General features: G+C 44.3%; 1 protein-coding gene and 1 long non-coding RNA gene across 3 annotated transcripts in view; one reads left to right on the top strand and one right to left on the bottom strand.

Annotated features, from left to right (window-relative positions):
- The window catches only part of PDE11A (phosphodiesterase 11A), a 363,233-nt gene that overhangs the window by 326,331 nt on the left and 20,052 nt on the right, over positions 1-16,850 (top strand). The window contains 2 exon segments of the mRNA XM_025460463.3: positions 507-581; positions 5,853-5,936. Coding sequence (XP_025316248.2) covers positions 507-581; positions 5,853-5,936 — 159 coding nt within the window.
- Positions 10,875-16,850, bottom strand: part of LOC125754417 (uncharacterized) — a 92,013-nt gene continuing 86,037 nt past the window's right edge. For both annotated transcript variants that reach the window (XR_007408548.1, XR_007408549.1), the window contains exons 4-5: positions 14,722-14,996; positions 10,875-11,085 (exon numbers count right to left, since the gene is read on the bottom strand). This is a non-coding gene — a long non-coding RNA (uncharacterized LOC125754417). The remainder of the gene's footprint in view (positions 11,086-14,721; positions 14,997-16,850) is intronic.

Below are 16,850 nucleotides of genomic sequence, written 5' to 3'. Positions count from 1 at the left end.
TCTCAGAGATTTCCTATATGCACACTAGAGGGTTGTTGAAAATACCTGTTTAACACTTCTCTGTTATATCATTATGCTTCACATAAGCTATCATAAGCACAGGGCTTGGAGAAGCGTCTCTTTAGCCTAACAATGATCAATTATTATTACAAGTATATTATAAAATATATTACAAGTATATTATAAAACAAAAATTACTCTTAGGTACTATTTGCTTTATTTTTCTGCAATAAGAACATTTCCTACTTTGAAGGTGCCAACCCAGTACATCACCCTGAATATGGAATCTGTACTGTCAGAGATGATCTCCTAGCATGCATCTGAAAATACCTTGCACAAGTTCTTCTAATTAAAAGGAAATCAGTTTCATTGATTAAAGTCTGTAATAACTTGAAACAGAAAAGGTTAACATACTTCTTCAAACGCTGTTTAAATGATTATCTGTGTTGAAAATAATCTTATGATAAATTATACATAACCATAAATTAAGTATCTGTATGTTTTAGGTGGCCGAACTTGTAACCAGTGAGTTCTTTGAGCAAGGAGATCGGGAGAGAGCAGAACTCAAACTCACTCCTTCAGTAAGTCCATCTTTTTATTATGACATATTTACCCTTTGGAATGACATTTTCAAAAGTAACTCCAAATCACAACTTGAAAGTGGGAAAGACTGAAAGTGGAGTTAAGGAAGCATTCCTGAAAGTTTAAAACTTTAATAAACTTCGAGATCCCTGGGTGGCTCAGCGGTTTGGTGCCTGCCTTTGGCCCAGGGCAGGATCCTGGAGTCCCAGGATTGAGTCCCACATTGGGCTCCCTGCATGGAGCCTGCTTCTCCCTCTGCCTGGGTCTCTGCCTCCCTCTCTCTCTCTCTCATAAATAAATAAATAAATAAATAAATAAATAAATAAATAAATAAATCTTTAAAAAGAAAAAAAAAAAAAAGCTAACTGCCTGCCAAAGAGTAAGGTTCTGGCTAATTGCAGGATTAAAAAAAAAAAAACTTTAATAAACTTCAACATTCAATACTCTTATTCCCAGGTTTTCCTGAGCTCTCACAGTGGGACAGGTAGGCACAAGGGAGGATGTGCAGAGTGGCATTTGAGTAGCTCAAAGCCCAGTGCTGGTGCTTCTTATGTGATCAGTAGCTACTATGGAATAGAAATACAGACAAAAGTTGAAGGCCAGCTGTCCAGCCTTGAGCAGCGAGAATGAACAGCTGCAGTAAACAATGGATGTCCTGGATTTTATTTTCCGATTTCAAACTTTCCAAAACCTCAAATCCAAATCATTACAAATCTCTGTTTCATTTCTTTGTTTGAGAATGAAAGGTTTCACTTGGGGAACTAGGTTCTGTTGACTGAAATGCTATTTTTATTGGACTCATCCATTCAATTATTAGTTGAGAATGCTTACTGTAGGCTCAGGATAATGTTGTTTTTGCTCAAACAAGACCAAAGACATAAATGCTTCCATCACCACCCACAAGGAGGGAGTGACTTCTTTATATTTGTAAGGTATGGTTAGTTAAAAACACACCATCCATGGGATCCCTGGGTGGCGCAGCGGTTTGGCCCTGCTTTTGGCCCAGGGCACGATCCTGGAGACCCGGGATCGAATCCCACATCGGGCTCCCGGTGCATGGAGCCTGCTTCTCCCTCTGCCTGTGTCTCTGCCTCTCTCTCTCTCTCTGTGAGACTATCATAAATAAATAAAAATTAAAAAAAAAAAACACACACCATCCAACAACTCAAAGAGTGGTGCAAAGTATTGTAAAGCTGGCCCAGCGCAGTAGATTCAGTGCAGCTCAGTTGTCAATTGTCAAGAATGTCTGTTTATGAGGATTTAAGTCAACCGAGTATTGAACATTTAGAGGTATTTATATGATCTTCAAGCTTTAGGACGCCTTTCTTCGCTGACATTTAAAAGCAAGGAAATGCAGCAGAACTAGCTCCTGGATAAACAGCTTCACCTACTTCAAGTCACACCTCACAGCCTTGCTAATTTTGACTATTCCTAATTTGTTGTTTACCTATAAAAGGTGAGATGACTGCATAGGTTAGAACACTCACCCAGTGTTTCAGTTTCCTAAGCAACATCTATTTATATTGTTTCCAGAACCTCCTTTTATTCTTTTTTGGTGGTATCACCAGATTTGGCTATAAAAATAAAGATACTAGATTGGGAAACATAATTAATTTGTAAAACCTCATATAACCCACATTTCTCTCAGCTACATACCTATTTTCAAATTAAAGCTTTCCTCCACTTAAAAAAAAAAAAACTGTTTCAGAGGCGTCCTCTGAAGGGTTGATAAAGCAGCAATACCACAGGTCATTTAATTAAATGAAAAAAAAAATATGAGTCAGTTGCCAGCACTGGCGAGCTGGCAGGTGCAGTGACGCAGCACTAAGGAGCCTTTGTCTGGAGGCTCAGGTAAGGCTTTCTCTGAAGACGGAAATGAAATTAATTTTGCAGTGGAAGCATAGCACTAAATGCTAGTCTCCCCTCACAAAAGGCTACTTAACATTGCTGATGACAGTCTCCTGGCTGCTGTGGCAGGGCTATTTCTCATTAGTCCTTTTCCAGAAATGTCTGGAAATGCATCCACCCAGAGGTGACACCAGCTGTGTCTGTGATTCCTTGATATTTAGGAAGAAAATTGTCTGGGAGCCCCCACCAGGTGTGATGATCCTAAAGGTCATTAGAGTAACCAAAGAGTTAATAGTGGAAGCAGTGAGTCGGTTAATAAAACATGCTTGAGCACCTCCAGGTATCTAGCATGAAGCTGGGCACCGTGCATCCAGCCATGAGCAAAGCACCATCTTCCCTGCCCTTCCCCAAAGCTTGTCAACTGATGGGAAATATAGACATTAAATAAACAGTCACCTGGGGCACCTGGGTGGCTCAGCCAGTTAAACGTCTGCCTTTGGCTCAGGTTGTGATCCCGGGGTCCTGGGCTCAAGTCCGGCATTGGGCTCACTGCTCTGTGGGGAGCCTGCTTCTTCCTCTGCTCCCTCTCACCACCCCTCCCCCTGCCCCTGGCTCATGCTTGCTCTCTCACACGCGGTCTCTCCTTCTCAAATGAATAAATAAAATCTTCAAAAATAAAAAAAATCACTCATAATCAACTACAAGATGCACAGTGCTGTCACAGGAAAGCACAGGACAATGTACTATCTCACACTTCTACTCAAAAACATTTATTGAGAAGTAACTAGTCTGGAAATAAACTCCTATAGTTATGGTCAACAGGGTGATGCAGTGATTTTCAACAGGATGCTAAGACAATTTCAATTGCAGGGAGGGCGGTGTATGGGGTGCTAGTCTTTTCAAACAGTGCAGGGACAGTAAGCTATCCACTGCAAATGAGTTAAATTAGACCCCTGCTTCCCACCAAACCTCAAAATAACCTCACAGTGGATCATAGACCTAAATGTAAGAGCTAAAACTATAATACTCTTAGGAGAAAACAAGGTGTAAATCTGGATTGGATCTGGCAATGATGTCTTAGCTATGACACCAAAAGCCCAAGAGATACAAAAGCGCAAAAAAAAAAAAAAAAAAAAAAAAAAGATAAATTTGACCTCATTAAAACTTAACACTTTGCATCTTAAAGGACACTATCAAGAAAATGAAAAAACAGCCTACAGGATGGAAGAAATTATTTGTGAATCATATGTGATAAGGGCCTGACATCTGAAATATATAGAGAACTATTAACAACTCCCAGAAAGACAACCCAATTTTTTAAAAAGGATAAGGGTCTGAATACATGTTTCTTCAAAGAATATGTACAGATGGCCAATAAGCACAGTGGAGAAAGATGCTCAAAATCATTAGTCATCAGGGAAATGCAAACTGAACCACAGTGAGATACCACTTCAAGGGGCTAGCTATGATTAAAAAGACAGTCAATGGCCAGTGCTGAGGAGGATGTGGAGAAATTGGAACCTCATACACTGCTGGTGGGAATATAAAATGGTGCAGCTGCTTTGGAAAACAGTTTGGCAACTCATGATAACATTAAATGTTAGACCGGGCACATGGCCCAGCAGTTCTGCCTCTAGGTATATCCCCAGGAGAAAGGAAAATGTACAGCCACATGGAAACCTGAACGTGAATGTTCACGGCAGCAGTACTCATAATAGCCCGAAAGTGGAAACAACCCAACTGCCCATCAACTGGGGAATGGATAAATAAAATGTAGTATAACTGTATGGTGGAGCAGCATTTGGTCACAAAGAGGAATGAAGTGCTGATGAATGCTCCAGGAATGAAACCGGAAAGCATCATGCTCGGTGACAGAAGCTGGTCACAAAAAACCATGTACCGGACGCTTCCATTGGTAAGAATGTGCAGAAAAGCTAAATCTATACAAACAGAAAAGAGATTTGCGGCCACCAAAGCCTGGGGATTTGGGGAGAACGAGGAGTGACTGCTAATTGGTATGAGATTTCTTGTTGGGGTGATTAAAATGTTCTAAAATAGACTGTAGTAACGGTCGCACACAACTAATTGTGAATATACTAAAATCCACTGAATTAAAAAAAAAATCCATTATGTGCACCAGAAACAGCAAGAAAGTAAAAAAAAAAAAAAAAAAAAAAAAAAAGTCGGATAACATCGAGAGCTTGAGAGTAGGTAAGAGAATACTACTGTTAAAGGACCACGTCGGCCAAAGACTCCTGCCAGGTTACAAGGCTTGCTCCTTCCTTCCCCGGCCCGGCCCGTGTCCGTCTTCTCCAGATCCCAGTCCCCTTTCCTGGTGTTTCGCATTTCACGTTGCAAGACCAGGACGAGCAGAGTCTGGGGCAGTCAGCGACCTCCCTCCTGATTTCGAGATGCCTCCCTGGGCAGCGCCCTCCTGTCTCCTCCTGCGCCTGGGCAGCTCATGATTTCTGTGCCCCCCCGTCCACCCGCATCCCTACGCTTTTCCAGCACCTCCCGACCAAGGGGACACCTTAGACCTGCCCTCACACCCTCTGCGAATGCCAGAGTGCTGTGGGTGCTGCCCGTTATCTCTGGGGACAGCAGGCCAAGCCGCCTGCAAGACAGCATGCAGGGAAGGGTCGCTCCTCAGACCCTGGCCTGGCGCCCTGGTAGCAGAGAGAGGACCAGAACTGGCAGCGGGTGTTCAAGAATCTGTGTTGGCCCCAATCCCAACCGATTGGTTCCCTTTTCATGTCTGCCCCACGGACAGGTCACTAATTTTCCTCGAAAAGATATACCTAAATTTTTTAGGACATTATAATACCATGAAGTTTAAAGGCTGGGAATGAGGAGAGCTTGGGTACCTATCACATCATCCATCCAATGATAGATTTTTAAAAAATTAGGATTTTATTAATAACAGAATCTTATTGAAAAACACACAGAGTTGTCAAACCAACACCCCCCTCCCCCGGAAAAATTAATACAAATAGTTTCTATTTAAAATGAAACTGCTTTAAAAATCTTTTCTAATCTATCCCACCTTCTGTCACTATAAAAATAAAAGCCTGCATTATTTTTGTGGCAATAAAACATATCCCCTTCCCCTTGACTTGTACCCAATTCCCAGTGACCTGATGACTTGATTTAGTGGCCATTACCTATATCTGAAGGCAGATTTTGGCCCCAAGGAGTTGCGTGCTATAAAGTTCAAATAAATTCACTCACAAATCTCATAAAAAAAAGAGGTGAAAATACTTTATTTCTCATCATAGATAGAGGAAAAGAAAGTACATGTAAAGGTTGATTGTGATTTGTGAAGTGTTCAGTTGGTAAAAATTGGATCATTGTGGCAAAGTGTTTGACAAAGCACTGTAAAATACTTGAGTGTAATAAAGCAAGCTTCTCCTCCCCCATTCTAGGCTATTTTTGACCGGAACCGGAAAGATGAACTGCCTCGGTTGCAATTGGAGTGGATTGATAGCATCTGCATGCCTCTGTATCAGGTAATCATGATTTGGGAGGGTCTGCGTGTCCTGAGCCACGAGAGAAGAACGTGTGTACTTTCAGAAGGTTTAGTTAGCATACCCTTCCCGGGCATGGGTATTGCTGGCCCATGGCCCCACGGGCTGCAGCCAAGTCTTTTCTCAGATTTCTGACCACCTCTTAGGAAAAGTTGGTGCTAGGAGGCCAGAGACCTGAGTTTGCCTTCTAGGACATGATGGCCACAGGCCTCGATGCCCTCATCTATATCAGCAGGGTCAGTAAGGTTTTAGCTCAGTGTTTCCCAAGCCGCGCCCATGGAACACAAGTATCCAGCAGTAGCCTAATAGTTCCTCAAAGAGAGCTCTCAGCCCCAACTACCAGGGAGCCTGCTAGAGCTCAGAGTCCTTCGGTAAAGAATCATATTTAATCTTGATTAATTCCAAATTTCTCTAACATTTGGCTGTGGAAATCTTTTTCTTTTCTTTCTTTCTTTCTTTTTGTACCGTTTCTTTTACTTCTATTCATATCATGTGAGATAGAAGAGTTCCACGAAACTAGGAGACATGGTTCTCTGTTCTGAGCCACAGGGTTTTCAAAGAACCTTCCATCTTAAAACCCAGCCTTTCTCTGAGATGCATGTGACAAATGCTGACCACTGAATTCTGCTGAGCGGGGTGCACTAATGGTTTCCAGCTCTGCCGCCTGGGGTTCGGGACCCTGCTCCTGGCAAGGAGACAAGTGTCACGGGCTTTGAATGTTCACACTCCACTTTTTGAGTATAGATTAGGGTTGGCATCAGTTAACACTAACAGTTTAGTGTACATTGGCTTTTAATTCTACTACTAAGCATTTGCTTTCATGTGTAAAACCTGGCGAGTTCTTTACCCCCTACCTCGCTCCATCAGACTGAGCTGCTTTTCTAACTTCAAAGTGAGAAACACACGCAGAGAAAGCAAAACCACTTTAGTTTCTCACTCTGTGTAACTCCATTAAAAACACAGTATTGTTTTTTAAGGACCTCACAACCATTAAGTTTCAGGCTTATCTATCTACCACTTCATTTTCAGCACTTTTAGGAGCTGCTGAGCCCTGTCACATTATGCTAAAAAAAAAAAAACCTAGATTACTGTCTTGAAGATGGAAATGTAACTTTTTAGTGACTATAAACACCAAAAATAAATTTATTTGTTTTATGTTAGGCATTAAATACATGATAGCATAAAAATGAGACAAAGTTTTAAAATAATCTAAAATAGATCATTTTAGTTATAAATGGCACATAATGTGCTTTTGTTTAATAATGAAAGATTAGGCGAAAAAATCAAGAGTGATGTATTCTTTATTATAAGAGGATCCTTAACTCCCTTTTCTTCCCACTGGCTCCTCCCACCCTTGTTCCTCTGGTATCTTGGCTTATGCTGGGCCCCCAAGTATAAAGCCCATAGCTGTTGGGTCACATGTATCTTGCTTTGCTAAATTCACCCTGACTACTCATATTGAATAATTTATAATTTATTCAGTTTCCTATGCACAGTTATGCACTAAATGGGATGAATTCTTGCCATTAATAAATTCCTTTTACTGTGGGTAAAGCTTAGGAGGATGAAGACTTGTAACTGTGGGACTGATAAATTTTTGCTATTAGTTTGCAAAGCTATTTTGGAGCGGAACCCTCTGGCACTGTTGGTGGGAATGCAAGCTGGTGCAGCCACTCTGGAAGTCAGTGTGGAGGTACCTCAAGAAGTTAAAAATAAAGCTACCCTACGACCCAGCAATTGACTACTGGGTATTTACCCCAAAGATACAGATGTAGTGAAACAACAGGACACCTGCCCCCCAGTGTTCATAGCAGCAATGTCCCCAATACCCAAACTGTGGAAGGAGCCATGATGTCCTTCAACAGATGATGGATAAAGAAGATGTGGTCTATATACAATGGGATATTACTCAGCCATCAGAAAGGATGAATACCCACCATTTACATTGATGTGGATGGAACTGAGGGTATTATCACAGAAAGATAATTATCATATGGTCTCACTCATATGTGGAATATAAGAAACAGTGAAAGGGACCATGGGGCAAGGGGAAAACTGAGTGGAGAAAAATTAAAAAGGAAGACAATCCATGAGAGACTCCTAACTCTGGGAAACAAACAAAGGGTTGCAGAAGGGGACGTGCATGGGGGGATGGGATAACTGGGTGACAGGCACTTGATGGGGTGAGCACTGGGTGTTAGACTATATGTTGGCAAATTGAATTTAAATTAAAAAAAAAAAAAAAAGCTACTTTGGAATGGACCCAAAGTCCGTACATCCTTCCTGTGTGATTAGTGACAGTAAATGCTGGAAAGGATTCTCATGTGCTTTTCCATGCTAATTTCATTGTTTTGGTACTGATTCACAATCATTTGGGCTTATTTGATACTTCCTATTAAATACTTTGAAATCTTCAGGTTGAAAAGGAAGCCACTTCAATTTAAACTGAAAAATAGCACTTACAAATTTTAGTTGTAAATTCTTTAAAATCTTTGAAACCAATATTTCCAAAAGCCCTCAAACTGAAACTTTGTTGAAGTATTTTAACTGCCTTCTCTGAGAGTCCCTATTTTGTTCCATCTCACGCAGTTGGGGGCTTAGGGGTTGTCCATTATTTAACTGGGTAATTTGACATTAACTGTTGTGCTCCAGGAGTGAAATGGAATGAGCCAGTGGGCAGGAATCACCAGTAGTGCAAAGATACAAAGCCTTGACAAAATAACTCACCAAGCAAGGGAAGTCATTGATGTGACATTGGTCATTGAGGCAAAATGTCTGCAAGAACTCAGGCTGTTGCTGAAAGGCCAGTTTGGGGTTTTGAACATGAAACTGCAATAATAGAGAGTCTGAGGGGTTAAAAAGCAAATGAGAAAGTACACAGGTGACAGGCATCCCAAAAAGGGATTGATCTGAAATGACATGGTCTGAATTATAGAGCGTAAGAATCCAGGGTGGCCTTGCTGGCTCAGTCTGGGCATAGGGCAAAAGGATACAGGATAGTACGTATGAGACAGAGAATGTTCCTTTTCCCGGCCAGGGCTCTGACCCCAAGGTGGAGTGGTCTGGGTGGCAAGAAACCTCGTGTAGAGCCTGAGGCAAACAAATACTTATGGAGAGAGGTGGAATCCCTGTGCCAGGGGGAGCAGCGTGGAGAGATGCCCCCTAGTGAGGGTGGAGGCTAACCGGAGCCCTGGGGCTGGAGGACTGAATTTGGAAGCAGGGGTGGAGATGCAGCTGAGCAGTAGGTACAAATATGGTTTTAGGACAGATTTTTTTTTCTTTTGATTTTTTATTTAAATTCAATTTAATTAACATATAGTGTATTTTTAGTTTCAGAGATAGAATTTAGTGATTCATCAGTTGCATATAACACCCAGTGCTCATTACGTCTAGTGCCCTCCTTAATGCCCATCAGTTACCCCCTCCCCCCACCCACCTCTCCACCAGCAGCCCTCACTTTGTTTCCTAGAGGTAAGAGTCTCATGGTTTGTCTCCCTGTGTTGTTGTCTTATTTTATTTTTCCTTCCCTTCCTCTATGTTCATCTATTTTGTTTCTTCAATTCCACATGTGAGCAAAATCATATGGTATTTGTCTTCCTCTGACTGACTTATTTCACCCAACATAATACCATCCACATCATTGCAAATGGCAAGATTTCATCCTTTTTGATGGCTGATTCCATTGTGTGTGTGTGTGTGTGTGTGTGTGTGTGTCCCACAAATTCTTTTTCCATTCATCTGCCAATGGACAGCTGGGCTCTTTCCATACTTTGGCTATTGTACACATTGCTGCTATAGACATTGGGGTGCAGGTGTCCTTTCAATTACTCTGTTTGTATCCTTTGGATAAATACCTAGTAGTGCAATTGCTGCATTGTAGGGTAGTTCTATTTTTAATTTTTTTGAGGAAACTCCACACTGTTTTCCAGAGTGGCTGCCCTGCCCCAGTTTGCAGCAATCCCACCAACAGTGTGAGAGGGTCCCCTTCCTCCTCATCCTCACTGTATCTGTTGTTTCTTGATTTGTTCATCTTGGCCATTCTGACTGGTGAGAGGTGGCATGTCATTCTGGTTTCAATTTGTATTCTCCTGACGCTGAGGGACGTGGAGCATCTTTTCATGCGTCTGTTGGCCATGTGTATGTCTTCCTTGGGGAAATGTCTGTTCATGTCTTCTGCCCATTTCTTGACTGGATTATTTGTTTTTTGGGTGTGCAGTTTGATAAGTTCTTTATAGATTCTGGATACCACCCCTTTATCTGATAAGACATTTGCAAATACCTTCTCCCATTCTGTAGATTGTTTTTGACTTCATTGACTTTCACAGGTTAAATTGGTTTCACTTCATGGATTTGAAAAGGTTGTGCTTATCAAATACGAAATCAGATCGAGCACTTTCCTCTTTCACCCCAGTTTGCTGAGTTTTGTCCCTCCTCCAAGCCAAGTGGTAGATTACCACTAGTTTCAGGCACCTGAAGGGCTACTTATTTGTGTGCCTAGGTGGGAACTCACACAAACTACATTTTGGATACCCATTGCATTTAAAATTGAACCTCATCCCTGAGACAACTTCAATCTCCAGTCAATCTGCCCCTGTGTTGAAGGAAAACCATGCTAATTCCTCCAATCCTCTTAAAATCTATTCATTAGGAAGTTAACTCAGTAATCTACTGTCTGACTGGAAGTGACTGTCAGAAAATAGATAAAAACATGTCAACAAAGCAGTGCGTAGGGAGGGAACATGCAGTGAACCCTCCCCGATCCATGAGTAGTTACAGGGTAGGGAGCTATGACACACTGGGCTACATATATCTACAAGTGAGTATATAATTCTCCAGAACTTGCCTCATCTTTTTAATCTGATGGTTCCAAACTCTTCTTTAAAGAGAACAGTAAATGGTCCTAACAGGCAGAAGTCATGATTTATCTGTGACAGCATTTTAATCAGGAAGCGTATAGGAAGTCCAGAGTGGGCCGCGAACCATCAGAGCGTGTGCCCCAAGAGAAGACTAAAGCCCGGTTAGTTAGCTCTGTCCTAGCAGGGTATCTTGAAGGAACACATTGACATCTGATTCCTGTGCTTTCTGCTGTCTTTGCACCCTGCTGGGGATCCATTAGCCTGCTGCTCAACATCTTTGAAGGGAGAAAAAATAGAAAGAAAGAAAGAAGAAAAAGGGGAGAAAAAAAAAAAAAGACACCATCAAACTTTGAAGTCATTGCCGCACCAGCCTTAGGGGTAAACAGAAAACCTGATGTGCCAGCCTCACACTGAGCTTCCCTTCGCAATATCAAGCTAAGTGTTTGCCCCTTGTAGTCATTCTCGACTTAATCAAACCTCAATGTACCTAGAATTTCAATGATGCATAGAGGCGGTATAAATCTTCTATGGTTAAGGATGGAGGGATTCATTTTTATTATGAACCCAACGATGTTTTCAGCCCGTCCCAAACAGGCTCTTGATTTTGGAGTGGATTCTTTTTCAGATACTGTCAAAGGCCTTGGACAGGATCTAGCCAGAATCATTCCCTGTCTCCGTTAAAGGAGGAAAAAGTCCTGCAAGAGTATTGCCTCTTCATAAAAATGCCATGGGGCTGCTGCAACGGGCAGAGAGGCTGATGTCATGATCACAATAGCTTTTGACTTTGTTTCTGCCTTCCATTGGAACGGTAGTTCTGGAAAGTAGACTCACCTGATGCAATTATTAGCAAGCTCTCTGAGAGAAGAGCGAAAATACAATTAAAATACAATTAAAACCAGGCAGCCCCGGTGGTGCAGCGGTTTAGCGCTGCCTGCAGCCCAGCGTGATCCTGGGGACCCTGGATCGAGTCCCATGTCGGGCTCTCTGTGTAGCCTGCTTCTCCCTCTGCCTGTGTCTCTGCCTCTCTCTGTATATGTCTCTCATGCGTAAATAAATAACATCTTTAAAAAATAAAAATAACTTTTAAAAATAAATAAATAAAATACAATTAAAACCATGAAGATTGGGCATTAGAATTGACAAACTGGAAAAGAGGAGGTAAAGCGCTAAGACGGTTTTTCTGGTCTTTTAAAAAAGTTCTTTAAAAATGACTTAGGGGATCCCCAGGTGGGTCAGCGGTTTGGCGCCTGCCTTTGGCCCAGGGTGTGACCCTGGAGACTTGGGATCCAGTCCTGGATCGAGTCCCGGGATCGAGTCCCTCATCGGGCTCCGTGCATGGAGCCTGCTTCTCCCTCTGCCTGTGGCTCTGCCTCTGTGTGTGTGTGTGTGTGTCTCATGAATAAATAAAATCTTAAAAAAAAAAAAGGCTTAGTAATTCCCCCAGATGGCCCGTGCCTCGTGTCCACCTTTTTAAAAAAAGAACCAGTGATGAGCTACGAGTGACTGGTTAGAATATAACATCATCTCCGGGATCCCTGGGTGGCGCAGCGGTTTGGCGCCTGCCTTTGGCCCAGGGCGCGATCCTGGAGTCCCGGGATCGAATCCCACATCGGGCTCCCGGTGCATGGAGCCTGCTTCTCCCTCTGCCTGTGTCTCTGCCTCTCTCTCTCTCTCTCTGTTTCTCTCTCTGTGACTATCATAAATAAATAAAAATTAAAAAAAAAAACAAAAACAAAACAACATCTTCTCCTCCTAAAAAGCCTACGAGCAGTACAATGTGGGTGCGCTCCCTCCCCTCGGGTGCTCTATAGAAAGGGCCCCACCCGGGTCGGTTTCTGACCCTTTCTCCAGGCTCTGAGCCCTGGGCACTGAGCACTGGTGGCGGAGAGGAGCAAACAGTGGGGGCCAGGCCCCCCTCGTCTTTGCAGAGAATGACGTCATGCGCAAGCCCGAGACTGCGGAGGGAGGGAGCCTGTCCGCATCCCCTCCTGCAACCTGGCGGACAGCAGCGCCGCCCCTCCAGGGCTGCTACGGGGGCGCCGCGCCGGCCGGGGGCTGCCCGGGGACTGTCTGCGGGGCCCTCAGGGTCACCGCCAGGGGGCTGCTCGGGGACGGTCCGCGGGGCCGTCGGGGTCGCCGCCAGGGGGCTGCTCGGGGCCGGGCTCGTGGGGCGGCGTCAGTCTCTAGGGGGGCACTTGGAGCAGGCCTGGGACCTCGCTCTGGCCACCGAGCCCGCCGAGACTCCTGAGCCTCCCGAGCCTCCCGAGCTCCCCAGCTCCTCGAGCCCCTCGAGCCCCCCAGCCCCCTGAGCTCCCCGAGCACCCCCCTCCGCCACCCCCCCCAGCTCCCCGAGCCCCCCAGCTCCCCGAGCCCCTCGAGCTCCCTGAGCCCCCCAGCAGCCTGAGCTCCCCGAGTCCTCCAGCTCCCCGAGCCCCTCGAGCTCCCTGAGCCCCCCAGCAGCCTGAGCTCCCCGAGTCCTCCAGCTCCCCAAGCTCCTCGAGCTCCCCAGCCTCCCCCAGTCCCCCCCCCCCCCCCCCCCCGCCCCAGCTCCCCAGCCCCTCAAGCCCCCTCAGCCCCTGGAGTTCCCCGAGCCCCCTGCCCTGGCAGCAGTTCCCCCTGGGCTCCCACCAGCACCCGGTCTGGGTCAGAGCTAGGCCACCGCGGGACCACCCTGAACCCCTAGCTGCCTGCCCCCCACCCTGCTGCCCACGCTGCTCTTTCTGGCCTAGTAAGCTGTCTGGGGGCAGTGCCAACTTGTTCTAGGAAAATTCTGTCATTTTCCTGATTTGGGCTCTGAGATTCAAGAGACAAGCCCCCCACCCCCTTGACCCTCAGGCTTTGTACTCCCCAGAAACAGGGAGGGTGCCAAGACACTCCCTTTTCAATTTCCCTTTCTCACCACCCTCTCCCCTTTCTGTCTCTCTCCATTCTCTCTTTCTCCTTTTTTTTTTTTTTTAAGATTTTATTTATTTATTCACGAGAGACAGAGGGAGAGGCAGAGACACAGGCAGAGGGAGAAGCAGGCTCCGTGTGGGGAACCAGATGTGGGACTCGATCCCAGAACCCCCATCACACCCTGAGCCCAAGGCAGCCGCTCAACTACTGGGCCCCCCAGGCGTCCCTCCCTCTTTCTCTTCTCTTTCTCCCTCCTCCTCCTCCCTTGCCCCCATCTCCAGCCCCGACAACAGAAAGTTTTTAGATCTCGTGTTTCTTGCCTGATGGGAATGGCCCTTACAGGGCCTCCCCTGTGCTGTCTGCACTAGAGCTTTGTGGTCTGACTCGATGATGTGACTTGGCCAGATTTGGTTCTCAATAGGTGAAGGAGAATTCTGGAATTTAGAACACCCCCCCCCCCTCACCACACAAAGCTGCCATTCAGGGTTATACCGTCTCCAGGCTGAATGATGACAGCTTGCTGTTTCTAACGGGAGCCACAGTTTGTCTGCAGGAGGGAAGCCTACCGGAGTTAGTGGGTGGGGAGCCCCAGGCGTGGCGGCTCCAGCAGAACAAAAACACACTGATTTAATATTTTCAAAATATTGCCCTTGTCACATACATTATACCTAGATCTGAGTGCTGATAGTAAAACCTGTTTACCTCCAAGCTGGCCATGAACTGTTAGTCAAATACAAATGGAAGAGAAATGTAAACATTTGCAAGTGTCAGTTTATGTAGTTTCTAGGCCCCTCCACTATGGCCTGTCCTCCGAACTTCTGCCAAAGTGGTCTTCCTTTAAAAATATATATATATATTGGATCATGGCACCCCCTGCTTAAAAACCTTAGCCTATACCACCATGTGTGAGATCCCTTCCAGATTTCCCGCCGTGGTGTCTCAGGGCCACCTTTTCTGAGGCCCCCTGCCTGTTGGCTTCATCTGCTGGCACCCTACGCAATTCCTCACCCACATACCCTTTGTCCCAAAGCACAGGACCCACAGACCCCTTGTCCCTCTTGCTTTGCCTTTGCTCTGCTTCCTTCCTGCTCCTCTCTGCCTGGAAAACCTTTACCCCCCATCGATGTCTCTGTAGCATTCCATGTGTCTCTTCGTGACCACGGCAACAGGCTGTCTCGTGTGTCTGGTGACTGGCTGGCTGGCTTCCTTCCCCATTAGACCAGTTTCTTGGGACCCTCATCTTCGTGGTACCCGCATAGTGCCTAGCACATTCACACTGCTTCGTAAACATCTGTGGGACCAATGAATGAAGAAACAGAGGAATGCATGATGGGTGCAGCACCACAGAATTAACCAGAAGCAGTGGGACGTGTGCAGTAGGGTTATAACATCATGTTAAATTATCATCTATAAATATATAAAGCCTTTCATCAGAGTGTGCACCGTTCTCTTCCTGCCCATAATCTGAAGTATATGGCCTATGATATCTTTTTAGATATCATAAAGCAGTTTAGTTCTCATCATGGTTGAATTGGCTCTTAATTCTAATATAAAAAGGCCAGTTTATAGCCATGAATTTTTCAGGGCTTTGGGTTTTTCAACTAGGAAATACGTGAAATTTTCTTTTATCCAACATTGGCAGAAAATACAGTCTAGTGATTTTAATATTCACATTAAGAGAGTCAGCACACGTACATAAGGATTTCAAGAACTGATGTACATTGTATACATGTGGTTTCATAAAATTATAATACAATAAATATGCTAAATCTATTATAATTAAAATGTAATCTTTCTTTGACTTAGAAGACTTTCCAGATCCTACATTTCCTAAGAGTTACCCCTAAGAAGCATCAGCTAATCATGTGCTGTGTAGAGGGAAGTGCTGAGCAGGGGACAGGCCTTACGAACAGAGCAGATTCAGGCTCATGTCACTGCGGGCACCGGGCATGGCGTGTGTCAGGTAAAGGCATCCCACACCCTTGGCTACGTCTTAGAGCTCTTCCTGAATACGTGATATGCCAGGATGTTTGATTTTAGAATTTTCCACTTCCAAAATGAGTTTGACTTGATAAAGTAACCAGCTCTATGTACATTTTCTTGTAAATAAAATGGATTTTGTCTCATTTCATGCAACTCTAAAAAAAACAAAAAACAAAAAACACCTGTTTTTTATACAGTAGCACTTAATGTATTCCTGTTCATGTGCATTTTGTGAGTTCAAAACTGCCATCATGAATCCATATTAAAATGCTGGAATCTGGTATACATATTTCCTAATAAGACTTTTGAAAGTAGAATTTAAGATAAGATCTACTTCTTATCCAGCTGACCAGCATAAATAACTCTTTTTAAAAGTGTTTCTGCTTGGGAATCATGAAACTAAAAATGACTTAACTGAAGTCCATACAAGACTTGGAATGTTGTCTTATGTTGCTTCCTAGGGCCACTAGAAAGCATATTTTAAATATTTTTCTAAAGATGAGAGAGAGAGAGAGAGAGAGAGAGAGAGAAGGAGTGGGGGGAGGGGCAGAGGGAGGAGCAGACCCCCCTGAGCAGGGCCCAAGAACCCAGGGCTTGATCCCAGGATTCTGGAATTATAACCTGAGCTGAAGGCAGATACTTAACCAACCGAGCCACCCACGTGCCCCTAGACAGCATATTTTAAAAGCCAATTTACCCTTTTTCATGGCTCTCTCTTCTTTGAATCTCTTCAAGAAAAGAAGAGAGAGAGGGAGAGATGGAACGTGGAAGAGAGAGAGAGAGGGAAAATTGCATTTTTCCACCAGGAAATGAATCAAGGCCTCTTTTAAATATTATTTTTTTGCACTGCAAGTGCCTCTCCAAAATTTCTGCAATTTAATGTGCATTTGGAAGGTCAGCATTGCTTGAGCTCATGGGAAGTGAGGCATGAGATAAACATAAAGCATTCTTATTATGCTATTGCCAAACGGAATCTTCTGTACTACTCGAAATGTTTCCTAAGAGAATTCAAGGAGGCACTCTCTGGATGCCCAGCCATCACAACTCTTATATTTAATTATCTGAGCTGCAGCCATAAAAATATTAAATAAATCACTCAAGGCGCATTGCCTCACCTAGCAAGCAGATGCTAGATGGCAACGTGACCAGAGAGAGCCAGGCG

The sequence above is a fragment of the Canis lupus genome, chromosome 36 (genome assembly GCF_003254725.2).
Source record: "Canis lupus dingo isolate Sandy chromosome 36, ASM325472v2, whole genome shotgun sequence".
Taxonomy (NCBI): Eukaryota; Metazoa; Chordata; class Mammalia; order Carnivora; family Canidae; genus Canis; species Canis lupus.
The sequence above is the reverse complement of the archived record's forward strand: the minus strand, read 5'-3'. Positions and strand labels throughout refer to the sequence as shown.